Below are 11,983 nucleotides of genomic sequence, written 5' to 3'. Positions count from 1 at the left end.
AGATTTTTCTAAGAATGAACGACTTTATTTAGCAATAAATTATCAAAGTAAAGATGATTAACAGTGAGCTTTACCTACATGTAGCCAGGCTACCAACTAGGGAAGATGGAGCCAAGGTATTTATTGGCAAAATGTGGAAGTCAAGTCACATTAGAAGTATGCGCATTCATTTTTCTCAGTAGACCTTTGCGTCTAATAGACTCTGTGACAATTGGTAACCACACTAAACCAGTGACGAGGAACACAAGCCCGATAGAAAGGAACACAGGCCCCAGTGCATATGGTACATCCACATATTTGGTAAAGTAAAAGATAGTATGAAGGATTCCTGTCAGAAAGACTACTGCTCCAAAAATGACCAAAGTGATTGGCTTGTGGTAGTAGGCCCATTTGGTCTTCTCTTTAATGATGGCTTCTGAAGGACCTCTTTTTGATGTATGTCTGAGGGCTGTTGTGCTCTCATCGCGGTTGGCATGTTCTGATAGGATAGGACTTATTACCAAAGACATTCTGCAAGGAGAAATAACGGCCACAATCATGTTGTAGTCCATCCATTTTGCACTTAATTAGTGAATCATCTTTGTGATCCAATCAACCCAACATGCACCCCAACCTCCCAGACTGGACTGAACTGTTAGATTAAATGCGTTAATGATATTCGAAGACAAAAAGATAATCCTGTCACACAACGAATTATGGGAACCATCCATTCATGGACCAGCAACCTACAAATTCTCCATTGTCTTAGATCGATTTCAATGGTTCTAGCTTTGAAACTAATGAAATATAATTTCATCTTGACAAGTGATGTTCCACCTAGTCTGCTAAATTTACCACTTTTTAGAACTATATGCAGCTTTAGAAAAATCATTTTTCGTACAGACGAATGTCCAAAGCTGTTGACAGATTTTTTTTATCATATCAAATTTATTTTCAAATGTATTAAAACGTATTCATAATTATTGCTGGAAACACGGAATTGCCATGGGACACATAGGCAGACAGTTTCTGTGCTAAAGTTTATTTGTTTATTATTATATTTATGTTTTGTCTAAGTGGAACAGCATCTTTAAAAAAGCAGACTCCTTAGACAGAATTTAAGAGTGTAAAATGGAGTGCATCACACTAGCCCTCAATGCAGTATATACAGTATATACTACTGTTCAAAGGTTTGGGGTCACTGTTTTCATGGGGGTCACAGACATTTCTCGCTGTAACATGATTGCAAAAGGGTTTTCTAATAATCAATTAGCCTTTTTTAAACTTAAGCTCGTATTAGTGAACACAACGTGCCATTGGAACACAGAAGTTCATGTTTTTTTCTTTAAAAAATTCTCTAAATTTCAAAGTGGCCCCAAACATTTGAACGGTAGTGTGTGTGTGTATACATTAAATAATAAAGGGATGCTTGTACAATTCGTGATTTATCTGTATTTTTTCCCCTAAATGCAATCCAGGTAGTGAAAGGTTAAAACGGACTGTTTTTTTGTACATGCAAAGCATTAGCCAAAGCATAGATGAATATGCAAACATGACATTTACAAAAGAATAATAAAAATGATTCATCGACATATTGCGACTAGTAAACTATTAAAATAAAAGATGTAACATACCTGAATGATTTAGGAGACTATAAATTTTCTCTTGATCGCAATACGCAGCTTTCATGGAAGCAGATGAGTTGGGAAGCGGTTGGGATGGATTATAGGAACATAAAAAAATCTGTGTGCTTTGCAGAACAAAGTAAGAGCAGCCCTATGGGAGTGTCCTGGGAGCTGACAATTCACCTGCCGGCTCTCTACGATGGAACAGTGTAATGTACTTCTTTGTGGCAGCCAAGCAAGTGACGCCGTGCAGCGGTGATGATGATGATCATAGAGTGAGATACACATAGATAATGATTAAAATGATGATAATGATTAAAGACCAAAATTACACAAAGCCATACATATAGATAGGGGTGTAATTAGAATTCAGACTCTGGTGAAAAAATAATGTACCTCCTCAACTTCACCGGGCAACATGTCCCACAGTGCCATCTTTGCCACCAAACAGTTTGTCCCTAGCTTCCATTAGCCATCTCAGCCTCCAAACAGCTTTCTCTTTCTGTGCGTCTCTCTCCCTCTGTGCAGACTGATCTAGCATGTAGGAAATGGATGTGATGTCCATGCCTGGGAACTCTCAGAGTTTGACCTGGAGAACTCCTTCCGCATCTCCAGTTCTCCGGGTCAACACTCGAACGCTCTGGGTCCCATTTCCCCTTTAAATGGGGGTATTTCCCACGATGTCAGCAGGAACGTCCCCAACTTCATCAGGAACACAAGGGAAGTCTCTGGTTAGCCAGAGCTCAGAAGTTCCCAGGTATGGTGATGTCACTTCCTGCATGCTGGATCAGACAGCATGCAGTGAGAGTGTGTGATAGGTCATCCAATTGGAGGTAGAGCCCTGCGCGGGACTGCTTTTTTTAAATCCCGCTCCCGCCCATTCCCGCAATGTGTGTGTTCCGCTCCCGCTACATGTGTGCCCAATCCCACCCGCTCCCGCCACATTTGTGGTCAATCCCGCCCATTCCCGCCACAGATTTGTCCAATCACGCCCACCTCCTTACCTGAACTGCAGATTTCCTGCCAGGAACTACGGAAAGTATTCAGAGGTTGGGCAGACCGGATGGGCCGAATGGGCCGTCACTTGCTGTTTTACACATAGGGACTTTCAGGGCTATACCCTGCGTCCTGTGGGTTTTACTCATTGTTACTGCATTATGGTGAAGAAATGGTGAAGTCTGGAGGTGCCCCCTTCCTATATTAATTTGAAACTAAGTTCATGAATAGATCAAAGCATTGATCATAGCGGCATGCTCTGCCTATAAACCCGTCCTTGGCCTATTTACTAAGACTGTTGCGTAATTGGCCCATTTTTTGGCCCCTTTTACGGTGAGTTAAAAACATATTTAGCAGCAATACATTCAAGTAAAGCAAACCCTTGTAGATTTTCCCTGGGCTAAGTTGAGTTAAAATGTACAGCTGGGACAGCTGGGTAAATAATACTGAAACAGATTTGTTCAGCCATCATCTGGATAATGAGTTCTGTACAAAAGAAAATTCTACCCATCGGTGTAAAGAGCAAATTCTCCTCTCCTGATATTTGATCCCCAGCTCTGTGTAGCTGGAAGAGAAAAGCCTGCTTTCAACACAATGCATTTATTTTTTACCTAGGAAAGACGTGCACGCGATGCTATGAACCTCTACACCTTACAACGCTGGCGGGGGATAAAAAATACTATAGAATATGTTGCTATATTTTTTTTAAAGTAGGAAGCGTTCCAATAACTAGTTTGGGAAATCCAAAGCTTGGTGAGACACCTAGTAAGGGGAGATAAATAGAAGGACTCTAAAGCATACTAGATCAGGTTTTTAATGTTTTAATTGTGTCCTGATGACTCCCCTTGAGATTAACGTGTCAATACTTTCAGCGGCTAGAACATGTATAGAATTATAGCATCATTTCACTTTTGGTTTACTTATGGGTGTTCAGATTCTTTATTTCACAAGATACTACTGGGGACATACAGGCTTGCTCTCGTTTACAATTACTCCACTATTTGCTAACTGCTTTTTACTAAGCTTAAAATTGTCATCAGGAAAAGGCAGGGCTGTATACCAGGTTAACTCAAATTTCATGTGCCCATCAAACCTCAGAATACACAGAGGGGTTTATTCTCTAAAGCAGATGATCAATTTACCAGCTTGGCTAAGCACCTATCACTGCTCTCTATGTCGTCTTTTGTATACCCTTTAGTAGAGAAAGGCTGTGGCATTAAAAAACTTTCAAGACAGATATAATGATTAGGAGGACCCAGGACACAAAATATAGCCAAGTCTTTATGGAATGACAGACATTAAATCGATATGTTTCTCGTCAAATACATTTTGTATATTTTACATTCAAAATACAGACAAGAAAAAAAATTGACTTCATTATAAAATATTAACCCAGTATAGGTAAACGTGAAAAATAAAGACAAGGAGTTTTATTTTCTAAACAGTGAATTTATTTCCTAAACTGTGAGTTTGTAGTAGTTAAACAGATGAGATGACATTCGAGAAATCTTGGCCAACTTGTATTTTCTAAAAGGATAGGACCCCACAGAACACTCATTTAGAGATTACTCTGTCTAAATGCTTCATCTCAAGCAAAGTACTTGCAAAGTCACAGTTTAGTAAAGAAAACCAATCATCTGTTTTATACAGACTGAGGGGTTTTCATCCTCTTCTTCTGCTTTAGTTTTGGAGTTTGAGGAGCCTTCTTGGCAGATTTTGTTAGTTTCACAGAAGATTTCACACCAGTTTTTTTGGGAGTCTTTTTAAGACTGCTGCGTTTGGGCAATGAGTCCTGTTCATCATCTTCTGTGTTTTTCAGTTTCAACGGGGTGCCCTTCTTCTGCTTGCTTGGCGTTTCTGTGGGGTCACCATTTTTTACTTTATTAGCTCTACGCTTCTCCCCTGCACCTTTTGGCGTTGATGGCACTTCTTCACTTTCCACAGGTGCTTGCCTCTTTACTCCAGCTTTAGGCTTTTTTGCAGGGGTTTTCTTCCCCTCGGTTTTCTATAAAAAGAATCCAAAATGTTACGCTCAACGAGTGAAGGAACATGAATCCTAAGTGGACTCTATTCACATTTTAATCTTTTCCAGTGCACAGAGCTCCACCTCGTGGAAAGATTTATTGTTTGCAAGCAATTTTGGTGACTGCAGATGTCTGCTTCATAATAAATTAACATCAAGTCTGAGTCGATCAATACAGAAACAGAACTTTACGCCTCCCTCCATCACAAATCAATAGTTAAGCCACATTTGAAAAACCCTTAGTCAAGGACATTGGTCCCTCAATTCGCTCTCTGGTTATTTATCATGTCCCCTCAGCAACTTTAACAAAGACTGTTGAGTTGCCCTATAATTATTACGGGATTCTCTGCCTTGTTTTGTCAGCTTCTTTCATTAATATTGAGTTTTTTTATCGGTTAACAGCCATAAGGCTTAGTTCAACCTACAAAGAACAATTCCCCAAGTCCTCATTGATTTTGCTTCATGTAACATTCACCATCACATTGTATGGAAGGTACACCATAGACACTGGTGGCTCTTACCTTCTTCTCTTCTTTCTCAGCAGTGGCCGGTATAGGGACCAGCTCAGGAATTGCTTCATCTTCCTCCTCCTCCGGTTGCTCTATAGGTGCAGTCGCTACCTCAGATGTGACCGTGGAGTCTACAGGTAAGGGCTGGAAGACTTCTTGCTTCTTTTTCCTCTGAGCAAAAGGAAAAAAATAAAAGGCATTTTTTTAAATATTTTGATATGTACTTATTCCTCCAATGAAAGCATCGCTTGCATTTTAATACAGATTGACTGTGCGGTGTGTTCTTTACTTACTTGTTTTCTCTTCTGACTTCCCGAAGAGGCATTCAATTGGTCCAGATTGTTAAGTGGAGAATTGTATACTGGGAGGGCCACAGAGGTCTGGGTTTTTAGATGAAGCAATTTCACATTTGTCCATCCCTGAAAAAAAAAAAGACCAAAATTAGCATTCATATCTCAGAACATACTAAAACAACTTAGTGGCACCACCTAATAAAACTTTAATGGCAAGGGAGAATTCTAGATAGTGCTGCTATGTTGGACCCCATGATATAAATGACCTGCAAATTGAGTCAATACCATTGGCAATTTCCTCGCTAGGACTGTTGCAACAGCAGCTGCATTTTCAACAATTTGATCCACATCCATGCCTGTGTGGCCGACTCGGACTGAACTGGAAGGCAAGAAGGAAATGCTGGTTAATATGCAGTGAAAATGGCTATAACGAAACAGCAGCACTTCATTGTTACGATGGAACTTACTAGCAGCAGCCTTTGTTTGTTATATGAAGTTGTGTTCCTTGGATAAATCGGTTTAGTTTTGCCGCAAGGTTCTTGGCTTTCAGGTCTACCGATATAGGCTCCCTGCGAAGAGATCAATCACCAGGATCAAAAAACAGTGTCTAAAACAGTGCTTGCCGGATGTGAAACATTAGCGCTGCCTGGATTTTCTAAGGGGTTATATTTATTAAACAAGGTGTTTTCTGCTCATCCACAACGCATATTCCAAACACCAAGCCCGGTGAGCTTCTCCTGCAAGAAGGGCTGGCCCCAGATATTGAATAGTTAAATTAATGGGATAACCGCTGGACCAAACCATGCTTAATATCAGTAACTTTCTGAATTTGTTGCAGAAGCAGGGACATGGGGCTGTCTACAGACTTCTTGCCTGTTGGTAGAAGGAAGGAATCCAGAATTGCTGGATTCCTGGCACCTTGTTGCATGTAACGGCACTTGCCATTACTGCTGACACCCACCAGAAGTTCACAGGATGACTATGATTGAGATTAAAATTATTATTATGAAGCCCAGCTTGCTGATCACATTAAAAGGCAGCCCAACTTCTCCTGAACAAAATGTTGTAGAATTTGCACGGGTTCATCAAATATGGAAAAGGGGAATCATGGTTTAACAAACAAGGTAAAAAAAATCCTTTGATAATAAAAACCTCCGGGGCCTGAAGGAGTTAAAAGACAATCAGAAAAACAAAAGCGTCTCCAGGTGAACTTTTCATTTGCCCCTTTAGACTGGTAAGGATATCTGTTAATTCATTAATCATTTTCTGTTAATTCATCAATAATTTTCCAGGGAGCGAAAGGAAAGAGAGTTAGTGTTGGTCCACAGTGTGTGTAGCAGACATACCCACCTCTTTTCCTTGTAGAAGTGTTTGCCCAACTGAGATGGCAGAAAGCGACGAATTCTATCGTCTGAAAGGAACAAGTCAAAATTCCCAAGCAGACGTCGCTTTGCTTCGAAGGGTTTGTATTCTTTTTTAAGTTTCTGAAGTGGAATGACCTGACAAAAAAACACCAAAAATTAGATTGAGCTCTTCGGAGCACAGGTGTCATTTCTTTTGACGTACAATCCAAGCCACCTGGAAAAACAAACCTTGGAATGTTCTTCACAACAAGGTTTCACTTTCTAAGGGTCGACACTTCACCTATACACTGTACTAGCCAACTGGATGGGAAGTGTGTTGGAGAGGGGTTATTTGACAATTTGAATCCCCCAGCTATTACCTCTATCCCAGCACCAATATGATCACAGAGACAACAGAAAAAAGTGGAAATAAGCTACAGTCCTTTCCCCATGCCAAATCCCTTACTTGCCTCTGTTATCTGTTTAATTCCATGCTGGCTGAGCAACTTTCTATAGAACTTCTCAGTCTGATCATAAGACATGCCTGGTTCATCTCTGGTAAAGAGGCAAACCTCCAATGATTCCGGGCGAATCCCATGTGGCACTGGGCTGCAATTAGAGAATAATGCATCAACATTCTGCACACCCTGTGTCACTGTCACGTACAGATTCTTATTTTCATTGGTAGAATTTGAGGTAAATTTCAGCTCTGTTGGGTTACAAAAATCATCAGCAGAGCACCAGGGAACAGAAAGGGTGGTTTATTTGTAAGTCACAAAACCTTTTACTATGGGGAGGGGGATGGCGTGAGCATAATGATACAGAAGGAAAAGAGGCTTAGATAGAAGGTAAGGATGTTTTACTAAACTGCCAGCAGCCTCCACTGGGGCTTCTATGACAAAGTGCCAGCATGACATGACCTTCCGGGGCATAGAAGTCATAGAAACCCCGGCAGAAGTACCGGCCAGTAGCAGCGGAGGTTGTCTGTGCGCATCACACAGACCTCCACCGGCTCCACCAGGGAATGTGAAGCACGGGGGACAGGTCTAGGGATGCATCGGTAAGTCGGGTTGGCATATCTGTGGGGCAAGCTGTGGGGCAGATGTGCATAACTGGGGGCAGAGTAGTAGATAAACTGATTTTCTCAATCATAGTTTTTATTACATATGAAAAAATAGGTTTTTTTTTCCTATAGGGTTTTTCTTTTTTCCTAAATTAATATTCAAATTTTTGGGGTCGTCTAATAAATGAGCAAATACGGTATATATATATACTGACACATGTGGAGCTCATATATTAACATAAACATTAAGTTGAACACACTAAAATATACATGTATATCACGTCAACTACACTCTAAAATAATTATTTTGCAACACAGACACATATGCCCAATTAAATGGTTTATGACTTACATTTTAATAACTTGTGGGCGCTCGGGGATTTTCCACACAGTTAACATCAAAACGATCCTATCATGTTCATTCAGAAGTAATGAGTTTGCATTATCTTTATTTTTTTGGTAGGCAAGAAGAGCTTGTACAGCTTTTTTGACCTGTAAAGAAAAAGAAAACATAAGTCATGTGAACGATTATAACATTTTAGGAGGGTACGGCAAGAGAGAAGGAGACAATTAAATTAATGATGCATGAAGAATGGAAATATACATTTGGTCTATAGTCTAGTTATTTTAAGATCACAAAGCGTATTAAGGGCCATTTAGTGGCAGCGTCAGAATAGAAGTTGGGACTCAAAGCAAGTATGCGAGAGGAATGCAATGTTTTACTGTTAAAAAGAAGGGAACAGGGACTTCCACACTTTTTATCTCGATTTAAAGATGTATTTATGATGTCATTTCACCTAATCGCACAGCCCGGCAGAATCCGCTCACCGCACGGCATCATTACGACAACATTGCGACTCTTTAAAGCGCAGTAAATAATAATTAAAAGTGAATAAGCTTCTATCTATTCTCTCTTGGTTTCCCCCAAACTGAATGTTCCCGGACGACTAATACTTATGTTTCCACCAAGATCCCTCCTAACGCCTCACTTCAATCTTAGTGTGGATGGCTCGGCAATTCACCCTGTGACTACGGGGTCCATCTATTTCTTTCACTAGGCGCATTAAGGAAGTAACCGAAACACGACGCTTCTCATCTCATTTCTCCCTCGTTCTACAACCAAAACACTTCTGCATGCGCTCACATTAACGCACTGCTTCCTGCTACAGAAAAATACCGCCAATGGCAGCGTAAAAAGAAGTTATATATGTAACACACACAACGAGTCCCTATGGCAGAACAATGTATTAACTGAACAGCAAGCAAAAGCTCAGTCTATCTATGTCATCATAGTGACATCACTCCTCACAAACTGCCTCTATGAACATTGTGGATTTGCAAAACTGCCTGTGTTAAAGCCTTGATATTTGAGGAAGGTTGAGATAAGCAACAATACTTTATATTGTTAACATTATAATACATATCCCATGATAAATGCTATGGGAGTTTTATGTTACAATAATACATAAACGGGAAGCAAATCATTTTACACAGACTGAATATTAATTATCAGTAAAGTTACATAACTAGTATGAAGCTTAACCCACGTGAAGTGACTTTTCCCACAGACCTTTAAATTACAGCCAGTAATTTTTAGAGGAAACTAATTAGACAGTCCGCGTTTAAAAAATAAAAAAAAGACAGGCCCGTATGAACGCAGACTGCATTTAGTGACGGATTTAACTAATCGTCTCACCTGAGAGCTGTCGAAGCCGACTGCACCCGATTCAGCCATGTTGCATCCAACACGTGTAGCTATTACCTTCCTGCGCATGCGCGCCTGCTGGGACTCGCCGAACAACTTTATTCATACTGCAAGGAAAACTACAAAACGTCGCACAAAAAGTGACGTCCGAGCCTCCCGTGACCACTGCCTTTTTTTTGGTGGCATGAGACTTGAGAGCAGTCACAAGCGCTGCCGAACCCGCTGAATAGTTTGTAGGGAATATATATTTTATATATATATATATATATATATATATATATATATATATATATATCCCGCACCTGACAGGAAAAAAACATAACATTATGTGTTGCATGGAACACACTCATAGTTACCAAGTGTCCTCAACTGGCTGAGCCTACAGAGTGATCACAGCCATGTTTTTCAGGACTTGTTAAGTTTACAGGTTACTTTAAAAGCAGTTTATTGAATTGTGTGAATGGGCTATAAAGTAAAGGTGGTTGAGAAGCTTTATGTGGGAAAAAGCGTTTACCAGTGCATAAGAGACTTTCCACAATACAATACGGTTATTTTTACACCGAGCTTGCGTCGATTCCTTGTTGGTATATGAAAGCTATCAGTTATTCGGTTTTATTTATATAGCACCTACAATTTACACGCCACTTCATATAATTCATAAATATATGTATATTTAAGGGGTCTGACACGACTAGAATGGACAGACTAGGACAAAGCGAAACATTAGGTAAAGAGGGCCCTGCTCACAAGTTTACAATCTAAAATGCACGGTAAAAGGGAAAGAAAGATGGATGTGAGAACAGAGAGAAATGCAGGGGACCAGGATTAAGAGACAGTAAGTAAAGGACAGCAAGAGAGGTAGAGAAAGATTTGACTGGTCCAGTAGAGCATAGTGGGTCGTGAAGGGGTACCAAGGGTTGGTGTCCTCTACAGACTACGAGATTCAAGTGTAAACGGGTCAGGTGAAAAACTGTATATATTAAGACAGCACAGGGGCGGATGGGCGAGGGCAGAGTGTGTTGTAGGCTTTAAAATCACAGCAGACGTGAAGTCATAATTTGGAAATATCCAATAAAGTATTTTAAAGTAGTTAAAAATTATTTTAATGGCTATAGAAGTAGCGCGTGTGTGTGTGTGTGTGTGTGTGTGTGTGTGTGTGTGTGGGGGGGGGGTTTGGTAGAATCTAGCCTTGTTTCCAAGAAAAGAAACGCAAGGCGGATATGCATTATTAGAGCAAGTTCATAACAAAAGTTTACGGAGTCCTATAGTTATCTTCATCTCAACAGTGAGCAGTTTGGAGCTCGTAATACTTCACTTGATGTAGCCCAGTACAAATGTGGCTGCTATCGAATATTGGCTACAGTGGCTTACAGAGGCTGGAATCTTAGAACAAAACGTTTTGAGAGAAGTAGAAAATGAGTAAAGTATTATAATATGGGGGTGGCACTCCTGTGGAAAGGCTAGTTTGTTGGCAAGTTTACATTCATGGAAATTGTAGTTTACCAATATTTTTATTTTTTTTATAAAGCTAGAATATAGATGACACACAAATGAACCAATCTTTTAACAAAAAAAGATTAAAGGAACACTGCAAGTACTGCTACTAAAACCATTTATAACCAGTAAGCTAAAGCAGTGTATAACTAAGATTATATAAAGTTATATTTTTTATATTAGCTGTGGTTATTTTATTTTAACGACAGGCATGCTCCAGGTTTTAATCCATTTTAACATATATTTATCTAAATAGCTGAAGTCCTACATGAAACAAAAAACCCGGAAGCCCACAGCTTTGCTGACATAATAAAATTTATTTCCAATTCATGCATTACGGCAGCTACAAGAGTAATCATTTTAAACTGAAGGACAATAATTTTCTCTGGCCGTACAATGTAGCCTTAATTGATGAAATGAATGGGAAATCCACACTTACAAAGAAACAGAATTAAACAATCTTTACGGATTTGAGTTCTGAAAAACTGTAATTCTGGAGAGATTTCCGAGTCCAGGTTAACAAAGATTTTCCTCTTAAAAGTCGAACACAGTCAGAAGTCATTACCTAGATCTATATAATCCAAATATTGCCTGATGTCACAAGCATAAGTATCTCCCCAGATTCTCTTCGTGGGGGGATATTTTCATGCTTGCTACTCATTGGGCTACACTATTGCTCTTTACATCCTGAGGATGACGGAACAAAAGGCATACATAAAGAAAATGATGTCATTTTCCAATAACCAGAGACATTGCTTTCAGTTCTAGAGAAGCTCAACTCTTGATATGCAAAGTTTACAGACAGAAAGACTATATCATGTATCCGAAAAGGTTCAATATGTGCAAACTCTTATGAGCTGAATAGTCTTCTAATTTTTAGACATAGTTTAAGCAGCAAGGAGAAGTTATCAAGCCTTTATATTTAAACACAAAGACCAGACTGTTATTGAGAA

General features: G+C 39.7%; 1 protein-coding gene across 1 annotated transcript; it reads right to left on the bottom strand.

Annotated features, from left to right (window-relative positions):
- Positions 1 to 4,028: 4,028 nt before the first annotated feature.
- Positions 4,029 to 9,627, bottom strand: RSL1D1 (ribosomal L1 domain containing 1). The gene is made up of 9 exons (XM_053471451.1): positions 9,528 to 9,627; positions 8,184 to 8,323; positions 7,239 to 7,377; positions 6,776 to 6,924; positions 5,893 to 5,994; positions 5,711 to 5,804; positions 5,426 to 5,551; positions 5,145 to 5,303; positions 4,029 to 4,605 (listed from the first exon to the last, which is right to left on the bottom strand). The coding sequence occupies exons 1-9, from the start codon at positions 9,603 to 9,605 to the stop codon at positions 4,243 to 4,245; spliced, it is 1,350 nt and encodes a 449-aa protein (XP_053327426.1). The 5' UTR covers positions 9,606 to 9,627; the 3' UTR covers positions 4,029 to 4,242.
- Between the last annotated feature and the right edge of the window lie 2,356 nt (positions 9,628 to 11,983).

This window comes from Spea bombifrons, chromosome 7 (assembly GCF_027358695.1).
Source record: "Spea bombifrons isolate aSpeBom1 chromosome 7, aSpeBom1.2.pri, whole genome shotgun sequence".
NCBI classification, from domain to species: Eukaryota; Metazoa; Chordata; class Amphibia; order Anura; family Pelobatidae; genus Spea; species Spea bombifrons.
The sequence above is the reverse complement of the archived record's forward strand: the minus strand, read 5'-3'. Positions and strand labels throughout refer to the sequence as shown.

Bases quoted from the DNA above. Each gene is read 5' to 3' on its own strand.
- RSL1D1 (XM_053471451.1), bottom strand. From the start codon at position 9,605: ATGCGCAGGAAGGTAATAGCTACACGTGTTGGATGCAACATGGCTGAA. The intron at 6,925-7,238 runs GCAAGTAAGGGA...TTTTTTTGTCAG, and splicing joins GAATTAAACAGATAACAGAG to GTCATTCCACTTCAGAAACT. The intron at 4,606-5,144 runs GTAAGAGCCACC...TTCTTTTTATAG, and splicing joins CTGAGAAAGAAGAGAAGAAG to AAAACCGAGGGGAAGAAAAC.